This window comes from Raphanus sativus, chromosome 4 (assembly GCF_000801105.2).
Source record: "Raphanus sativus cultivar WK10039 chromosome 4, ASM80110v3, whole genome shotgun sequence".
In the NCBI taxonomy this organism is placed as follows: domain Eukaryota; kingdom Viridiplantae; phylum Streptophyta; class Magnoliopsida; order Brassicales; family Brassicaceae; genus Raphanus; species Raphanus sativus.
The window spans coordinates 48,821,902-48,831,319 of NC_079514.1; the positions used below are offsets into that span (position 1 = coordinate 48,821,902).

Below are 9,418 nucleotides of genomic sequence, written 5' to 3' on the forward strand. Positions count from 1 at the left end.
AATTCAGGCACATTAAATTAACATTTTCCCCTCATTAAAATTACAATTAGCGTTCTTTTTTTTTGATCAAATAAAAAAAGAATGCATTCAAGAAAGCGTTTTGATCTTAAAGATGAAGATTATTTCGAAGATTGAGGGGCAGAAGTTTATAATAATTTGTGGTGAGAAGTTCCAAATGATTGAGGAGGATAAATTTTCATGTTGGATGCGAGATTGGTGTTCAGCTATATCTTACTGTTTTCATTTGGTTTACTTTTGACTCTGAATGTTATAAACAACATAATAATCTTAAAAATGCTGTGGCACCTAGATTTTTATTTTCATTTTTATTTTCAAAGCTTAAATATTATATCCGCAACATCATATTTTGTTTTCACATATATATTACAAAAACAAAAAGTTCATATATCACACAAATACAACATTTTATTTTCACATCTTACAAATTACTTATAATTATATCCACACCAACATATTTTATTTTCACATAATACAGATACAATATATATATTGAAGTTCTTTGTCTCACTCACTGGTAGTGCCCATTTCAATAACCAACCTTATTTGAATCCAAATCACTTGATAGTTCTTTCTCTGACTGGCTCGTAATGCCTTAGCCACACTCCATTATAGGCCTGTGCAGCCACACAGTACAATGAGCCATGAGCAAAAACTAATAGCATCTTGATATAACAAAGAAGCATAATGTATATATTATTGACCATGAGCCAAACAACCTTTTCAAGCCAGTGACTTACCTGCTGGGGCCTCATGATCTTGGTGTCAGGATCATCTAGCGACTCACGCCAGTGTGACAAGTATCCAGCAATACGCGAGACGATGATGAAATGTGATGGAATTCCCATTACCCTGTGTTTTTGCCCATTTCAGTTGCCAAAACAAAAGTTTCAGGTAGAGAACTTAATGGTTAGCAAGATTTTTAGTCAGATTGACTCATCCATGTCTCTTACCTACAGACTAATCCAGAGTAGAAATCAACATTTGGGTAAAGCTTTCTCTTAATAAAATATTCATCAGTGAGCGCAGTCTTCTCAAGAGCAGCTGCTACCTAATTACATCATAAATCAAATCTTTCTTAAACCGTACATTTTCAACAAACCACCAAGCAAGATAGATACAAGTTTCTAAAGTACCTCAAAGAGAGGATCCTTTCCAAAGATGGAGAATACTTCATCTGCCAGTTTCTTAAGGACTTTTGCTCTTGGGTCGTAGTTTCTGTAAATGCGGTGCCCAAAACCTGATAGCTTCCTCTTCCTGAGAGAAAATAATTAACATTAATGTAATGACTCGACGCAGTCCAGATACTATCGAGTCTTAGTATATTGAATTACTTATTCTTCACGCGTTCGATGAACTCTGGAATATTTTCAACAGTCCCAATCTCTGATAACATCTTAGGCACAGCCTCAACTGCACCACCATGAAGTGGACCATTAATGGCTCCAGTAGCTGCCCCAATAGCAGTGTATACATCAACGCCACTACACAAATACAAATATACTGATTAAAACATATATCTCATAGCAGACCTAAATGAAAAATCTCTGAACAGTGATATCATCCATGATAAGGATGGAGTTCTAAAAAAGTGATTAAATGCTAATTATTAGTAAAGTAATAGATGGGTTCTCAAAAGTATCATTTGAGAAACTATTAAATGGGTATCTAAGGTTTTGAGAGCTCATTTATTACTTTACTAATAATTAGCATTTGATCACACTCTTTGAGAACCCCATCCTCAAACCATGGATGGAAGTGCTCTTAATACCTAGAGGAAAGATGCAGAGCAGCAGCAGTGGAGCAATTCATTTCATGTTCACAATGCAGTATGAAAATGGTGTCCAACACTCGAGCTAGACGAGGATTAGGCTTGTAAAACCTATTTCCCCTGTAACCAATGGAAGATGAGAGGAATATATATCATGTTAGGGACAGGTTTGAAGAAAAAAACACATCAACACTGACTGAAGTAGTAAGTTTACTTCCTTCAGATACAAGCGTTTATAACCAATCAAAGATGGGGAGATATAGTGGCTTACATTGAGTTCAGCATATAGAGTAAGTTCTCTGTATAAGAAAGGTTGCTCAAAGGAAGAACATGAGGCTTCCCTTCCGTCCTCAAAAAAGCAGCTGCTGCAATTGTAGATGCCTGTACATGACATAAATTATGTTATATATACATTGATTAGGGCACCAAATCAATAGACACAACAATACCTGTCCAAGAATACGAAATATCTGTTTATCACGAACTTGTGCTGACTTGTAAACATCTTGGCCCTGCATCCAATATGAATTTTCATGAAATCAAGAACATAGCAAATGAAGAACGCGCGCTTTCAGAAAAAAAGAATTACCATATGAGCAGGGTTTGCATCAGGATGAAAGAGAGAAAGTGCACTCATTGCACTGACAAAGGCACCCGTTGGATATGCATCTTGAGGCATGGACTGAATCATATCCTAAAGAAAATATTCAGAAATGCAATTATTAGAATCAACAGCAAGAATCTATTACTACAGTCATCAGATATACAAATGCCTCAATTTAAAAAAAATGGCCTAATATTTCCAAAGATAGATGTGACTTGTCCGTATTAACTGTTAGGTGGTAAAATGGTTAGACATCGTATACACATGGTTATATTCACGATAACCACCAGCTCTAGGAACCGTCATATAAAACATTCGCTTTAACTCACAAATTTAAAGAGCTATTATATATAGATTGCATGTTCCTAAATTGTCAAAAAAGTTATTTGTCAAGAAACTCACCAATAATCCTTGTGGGACAGCTGAATGCTGAAAAATCGCTAACTCCCAATCAGCTAGCTGACTTTGAGAAGGCAGGTTTCCATAAACTGCAAGATAAAAAACAAGAAATACCATGAGCAACATGCAAATAGAAGCTACTTGATGATGATGATGATGATGATGCAGAACTTACTAAGGAGATAAGCAACCTCGACAAAAGTACTACTCTCAGCCAACTCTTCAATTGGGTATCCCCTATAACGTAGAATTCCTAAATCTCCATCAGTGTAAGAAATGGAAGATCGTACAGGAGCTGTGTTCAAGTAACCCGGATCGTATAACTTAAGCCCCTTGTCATCTTTCCCCGTCGCTATCTGCACGACCAACCAAACATATATATAAATCCACCTCTGATCGATAAAATTAATATGCACACAACATGTATTCTTAAATATTCAGAAATTAAAAAAAAAATACACACAACATTTTTTCTTTTGGTAACATATATACACACAACATTTTTGTTTAGCAAAAAAAAAAAAAAACATATATACACACAACATGCATCTCTTATTAAAAAAAACATGCATCTCTTACCAACTGCACTGCACGCATCTCTAATCAACATGTATAATCAGTTTAATTTACACACAACATCCATCTCTAATCAACTGCATGCTTGTCAACATGGTCGGTTATGAGCATGGTCAAATGAGTTGTTCAAAGAAAAGAAAAATAAGAGCATGGTCAAATGAAACATTCACATTGGTCCTCAAACTTTAAAGGGGTTTTGTATATATTTCGTATGGGTCGCAACTTGTCTAATTCTTATTTGTTAAGATAACTTACAAAAAAATTAAGACCCCTTAAATCTTAGGACTTCCTACTTGTCAATAACATTTTTTTCAAAAAATTATACCTTCTTAAGATCGATGGATTTAACGGTACCATCCTCTGCGACTGGGACCTGGTACTTCTTTCCCGTGCGCTCATCGACTATGGTCAAGCTTCCTTTAAGAGATCCATGCGGTACACTAGCATCCGATGTGCACCGTGGCTCGATCCCCAGCGGCAAGACCTGATCAGACACCTCCAAGTGCGCAGAGAGAACGGCCAAACGAGCAATTCCCTTCTCCATTTTCACCTTAAAAGAAGAAAGGAAGCTAGTGAGTACTAAATTGAAACTCACTGCGCTTATTCTTATAGTGTCTTTTCACACACTTGTTATCACTACACTTCTAGCTTTTGAGGCATGGTTGGTGTGAATCTACTCTCATTACACGTTTATGGATTCTCTGACCGTTACCCTTATACATTTCTTCTCACACGAAACAGTATTATTAGCAATGAATAAATGATAGGATAATCATGAAAATTTATAAAATAGAAGTGCTCTATCGATCTGCTCATAAGGGAAAAGCACGTTAGTCGATTTATACATGATTCTCGGGGGCCCGTTAAAGATCATATACATCACACATTTTATCTGTGACCATCAAAATATTCTCAAATGCAATTTATAATTTGGAACAAAAAAAAGTATGTTAACTTTACGTACTATTTCAGCAATTATATGATCCCCATCCAAACTTTTAACGTTTTCTTCCAAAAACTATTTCCCTTTTTTAGATAATTAAATACATAAGACATACTTCTCTTTACATACAAATGCAAAGTGCTTAAGTGATTAATTTCATTTAGATCTCCTTTCACACTTTTGTATCACTCTTTTGTTCTCTTTGTTTTGCATTAATCATCATAGTTCTTGTTTGTATTGTTTTCATTACTTTTTAGTTAGACTATGAATTTATTACTAAAAAGTAATTAGATTTGAATAAAGCAAGTGATGAAATAGAAAATTAATTAAATCAATTTAAGTATATAAAACCTAGAGTACAAAACGAGTATGATACTTGACCCGCATTAAGAGGCAAACCTTACTCCAATTGGATATGCTTTTTCTTTTCTTATTTACTTATTTAATTTATTCGGTTGCTGCCGTTACAGTTCAATCTACAGCTCATCTCGCTCTCTCTGCCAAACATCATGACAACGATTAAGCCCAAATCTCCGGCGAGATTCAAGCTCGGAAGGCAATCTTCGCTAGCGCCGGACTCAAGAACCCCGACGGACGCCCTAACCGAAGACGAGGACGAGGAGTTCGCCGCGGCGGCGGCTGCCGGGATCGTGGATCCGACGATTCGTCTAATGTATCTAGCCAACGAAGGCGACATCGAAGGGATCAACAAGATGCTGGACTCGGGAACTAACGTCGATTACCGCGATATCGACGGCCGTACTGCTCTCCACGTCGCCGCGTGCCAGGGACGCACCGACGTCGTCGAGCTGCTGCTTAGCCGTGGTGCTAAGGTCAATTCGATGGATCGTTGGGGTAGTACGGTACGGATTCGAACTCTGAGATTTGGTTTTGATTTTGACTTCTCGTTGACTCATATAGCTCAGTATGTGTTCGACGAATTGCCTCACAAGTAGCGATCCTTTTGAAATCGGATGATCTTAGGGGAATTATAGTTGAACGGCTCAGATCTATGTGATCTAGCATTTTGTAAGTGCAATTATAATTGATTGTTGACGATTCGTGATTGATCTTAACAGCCTCTTGCAGATGCAGTGTATTACAAAAATCACGATGTGATTCAGCTTTTGGAGAAGCATGGTGCAAAGCCTACGGTAACGTCTTCTCTCCCTTGTTGGTTTTGATGGATGTGTGATGAATGATTAATTGTTTGTTATAATCTTTTTTTTTTGTGGTTTTAGATTCCTCCTATGCATGTGTTAACTGATAGAGAAGTTCCTGAGTATGAGATTCATCCTTCGGAGCTTGATTTTTCTAACTCTGTCAAAATCTCAAAGGTAAGTAGTAGTAGTTCTATTGCCTATTGCTTTCATTCCATAGTTAGAGTGTTAGCTATAGTCTATAGGTATGGTCAATTCACACCTCGTTGTTATTGTCTTGGCTTCGATAGGGTACCTTTCACAAGGCTTCATGGCGAGGAATTGATGTGGCTGTGAAAACCTTTGGAGAGGAAATGTTCAGTGATGAAGACAAAGTGTGAGTTTGCTACAGTTATTTCTTTTTTTTTTAATACTATTGAACTAGTTATGTGATAAAAAGGTTTTTAATATCCTTCTGGTATCCAGGAATGCGTTCAGGGACGAGCTTGCACTGCTTCAAAAGATACGCCATCCAAATGTTGTCCAGTTTTTAGGGGCAGTTACTCAAAGTAACCCCATGATGATTGTCACAGAGTATTTACCTAAGGTATTCTTTCTCAATCAGGATGAACAATCTACAAATGTACATTTGTGATTTAAAGATCGCTCATTAACATTGGCAGTTGGAGAGTATCCTGTAGATATCCTGGCATTATTGGGTTGAGAAAATCTCAAAAAACTTAGAAAATACAATCAGAGCCTTTTTTGAGCAAGGCTTTTTGGGACTAAACAATAGTTTTCTTTAGTTACCCGACTTCCTCGACTGCATGTCTTACTTTTATGAGAAACTTCACTGCATGAATTTATGCTTTAAAGTTCTAAATTATTTCGTGTTTATCTGTAGGGAGATCTTCGACAATATCTAGACAGGAAAGGGGCTCTAATGCCAGCGCAAGCAGTGAAGTTTGCACTTGAAATTGCTAGGTGAAGTGGCCACTGTTGATTATTAATCGTCGTTATGCAGGCTCATCTTATATCACGACCTGTTGCAGTAAACATTAGATTGGCTTCTGATTTTCTCTGGTATTCTCTCAATTGTTTCTTTTGGCAGGGGAATGAATTATTTGCACGAGCACAAACCTGAAGCTATAATCCATTGTGACCTAGAGCCTCCGTAAGTTTTCCTTTTGTTGCATCATTATAAATAAGATCATTACAAAATGTTTTCATTTGTTACTATATTGCATATCGAAAAAAGTCCGGAAGGTTCTAATTTGGTCAAGTAAAAGAACAGAAACATACTGCGGGATGATTCGGGACATCTAAAAGTTGCAGACTTTGGAATTAGCAAGCTGCTGGTAGTTAAGAAGACAGATAAAAAAGACAGGCCTATTACATCATTGAACAGTTCTTGTAAGTTTTTCCGTTTACGATAATCTTACATTGTATATGTGTATGATATGTCTTGAGCTGGCTTAGAAATGCTAGGGAACGTTGGTTTAGCTTTAGTGTTTTGTTGTGTAAAACTGAAATTCGACAGTTGATACTCTTGGTGTCCTTCTGGTTTCACAGGGCGATACATGGCTCCAGAAGTATACAGGAATGAAGAGTATGATACAAAAGTAGATGTATTTTCTTTCGCTTTGATCTTACAAGAGGTAAAGTAACCGAGAGAGAGCTATATGAGACGTATTTTTATTAATTCAGATTACGTTCACAGAGCTACAAAGTCTTGAGGCTAATACAATGTTGTTGGTGGGGTTAACAAACTAAAACAGATGATAGAAGGCTTTGTACCATTCCATCTGAAAGAAGAAACGGAAGTTCCTAAAGCATATATTGAAGATGAACGTCCACCATTCAATGCTCCAGCAAAATCATATCCTTTCGGGTTAAGAGAGTAAGTTTTTGTAAATGGATGACTACACTACTTTGAGAGATGCTTACGGATGTGTCTGTACTGTTTGCCAGGTTAATCCAGGAATGTTGGGACAGTGAGGCATCAAAAAGACCAACATTTAGAGAAATCATCAGTGCTTTGGAGTTGATAAGTGATCGAATTGCAAGGAAAATGAGCTGGAAGGTTCGTCACACACTCTGCCTCTCTTATTCTCTATATATGCATCTATAGTGTTAAACTTTTTGTGTGATTATGAACAGGTGAGGCTAGGAAAGTGCCTTCCAAGAATCAGATTGTTTACGAAGCGAGATTATGTGAATCCCAGTAGTAGCCGTTCATCCATAACCAGATGACCACTCTAAGAGCTTTGGGTTTTTCTTTTTCTTTTTCTTTTTTTTATTAAATGAAGAGGATTGGTTTTGCCTTCCAATGGAGGAAAACAATGTCAAATTATTAGTCTATTTGTATTTATGACATGGTTGACTGTTTTATATTCCTAACATAAATGAACATGGTGTATTATTATTATTATGTATCTGAAGTACAATTTCGGTGTGTTTGAATACTTGGATAAGAATATTAAAAAAATTTAGTGTGTTTGTAAACATGGATTGTAGACTTTTTAAAAAAATTAATTTTGTTTGGAAATAAAGATAGTAGTATTAAACAAAAAAAAAGGGCTTAAGTTATTAAGTCCATTATAAAAGAATGTTGTCAATATATATAGGAAAAATACAATACAAAGCCCAATTTGAAATACCAACTCAAATTATGATTTTTATATTTCATATTAAGTTTTAAAAATATAATATATGTAATTATTTATGTGATGATACGTATTAAATACTATTAATTATATGATTACTTATATGATGGTACATATAAAATACGATTAATTATATGATAAAATTATACGATATATAATAATGACTAAGGATGGGTTTTCAGACATCCATACGGGTTTGGTTCTGATCGGTTTGCGTTTCGGGTTTTCGAGGTCAAAGATTTCAGTCCTATTAGGATGTTTCTAAATTTTTGTTTGAATTTGATTCGGATCTTTGCGGGTTTGGTTTGCGTTTGGATAACCTATTTAAATTATTTTTAAAGTTTTAAATCACTATATATTTTAAATTTCTCAAAATCTATAAATAAAGTAATATATTACATATAAATTTAAATAAGATATGTCAGAATACCTAAGCTTAACATATCAATTGGTTTGATTTAAAATTTTGGATACGAAATCAATAATTATTTTAAGTATTTTTGGTGATTTGAGTATACTTTAACTATTTCAGATATTTGTTTTTAACTATCTATATATATTTTCAAGTAATTTAAACCAATTTAAAAGTATCATTCTTGATGTTTTATATACGTTAAATATAAAAATAATTAATATATAAGTATATAAATCTATTTTTAGATAAATTCAGGTACATGAATACTTCGGTTCGGATCCGATTCGGTTCTCTAACTAACAAAATTTTGAATAATTCGAATATTTAATCAATTTATGTTCAGGTTTGGTACTATATTTACGGATTGGTATCAGTTCTGTTTCTCGGATTCATTTTGCCAAACCCTAATAATTACATGAAAAACAAATATCATCATATTTTTTAAAATATACATCCGAGGAGGTGCAGAGATCAAAGTCTATAATTATTTATTTTAACAACAAGCCAAATAAATATGTTGATTGAAGAGCGAATAAAATAAAACTAGAGAAATACATAGTTTACCAGAGACATTCTATGTGTCGAATTTATTATAAAGAAAATTTTATTAAAATAAATAAATTCAATAATTACAAATAAATAATATATTTCATAAAAGTGAAAAATAATATCCGCGCTTTCGAAGCGCGGATCAAAATCTAGTTATTATTATGTGATGCTTTTCAGTGTGTGAGATGCTCTGATGAAAGTGGATATCTATCTTATTAAAACAGGAACATTACAACTTTTTTTAGTTGGATTTTTAAAAGTGGATCTCATATATTTAAATTAAATATCTTATTCTGTATATATAATACATACCATAGTCTAACTTTGCATTGATGTAT

General features: G+C 34.7%; 2 protein-coding genes across 2 annotated transcripts; one reads left to right on the forward strand and one right to left on the reverse strand.

Moving 5' to 3' along the window:
- Positions 1 to 409: 409 nt before the first annotated feature.
- LOC108851253 (citrate synthase 2, peroxisomal-like) lies at positions 410 to 3,930 on the reverse strand. Its single transcript, XM_057006934.1, has 12 exons — positions 3,694 to 3,930; positions 2,968 to 3,148; positions 2,796 to 2,881; positions 2,379 to 2,483; positions 2,239 to 2,301; positions 2,061 to 2,170; positions 1,790 to 1,909; positions 1,353 to 1,502; positions 1,155 to 1,275; positions 972 to 1,069; positions 759 to 870; positions 410 to 635 (listed from the first exon to the last, which is right to left on the reverse strand). The coding sequence occupies exons 1-12, from the start codon at positions 3,910 to 3,912 to the stop codon at positions 576 to 578; spliced, it is 1,425 nt and encodes a 474-aa protein (XP_056862914.1). The 5' UTR covers positions 3,913 to 3,930; the 3' UTR covers positions 410 to 575.
- Positions 3,931 to 4,683: 753 nt separating this feature from the next.
- LOC108835871 (integrin-linked protein kinase 1) lies at positions 4,684 to 7,907 on the forward strand. The gene is made up of 12 exons (XM_018609093.2): positions 4,684 to 5,174; positions 5,391 to 5,465; positions 5,553 to 5,648; positions 5,762 to 5,847; positions 5,937 to 6,057; positions 6,355 to 6,434; positions 6,562 to 6,624; positions 6,745 to 6,863; positions 7,023 to 7,108; positions 7,229 to 7,350; positions 7,422 to 7,533; positions 7,611 to 7,907. Exons 1-12 carry the CDS (start codon positions 4,821 to 4,823, stop codon positions 7,701 to 7,703), a joined length of 1,407 nt encoding a protein of 468 aa, XP_018464595.1. The 5' UTR covers positions 4,684 to 4,820; the 3' UTR covers positions 7,704 to 7,907.
- Positions 7,908 to 9,418: the final 1,511 nt, after the last annotated feature.

Bases quoted from the DNA above. Each gene is read 5' to 3' on its own strand.
- LOC108835871 (XM_018609093.2), top strand. From the start codon at position 4,821: ATGACAACGATTAAGCCCAAATCTCCGGCGAGATTCAAGCTCGGAAGG. The intron at 5,649-5,761 runs GTAAGTAGTAGT...TGGCTTCGATAG, and splicing joins ACTCTGTCAAAATCTCAAAG to GGTACCTTTCACAAGGCTTC. The intron at 6,625-6,744 runs GTAAGTTTTCCT...GTAAAAGAACAG, and splicing joins CATTGTGACCTAGAGCCTCC to AAACATACTGCGGGATGATT.
- LOC108851253 (XM_057006934.1), bottom strand. From the start codon at position 3,912: ATGGAGAAGGGAATTGCTCGTTTGGCCGTTCTCTCTGCGCACTTGGAG. The intron at 2,484-2,795 runs GTGAGTTTCTTG...TATTTTCTTTAG, and splicing joins CTGTCCCACAAGGATTATTG to GATATGATTCAGTCCATGCC. The intron at 1,910-2,060 runs GTAAGCCACTAT...CATTGGTTACAG, and splicing joins CTCTATATGCTGAACTCAAT to GGGAAATAGGTTTTACAAGC.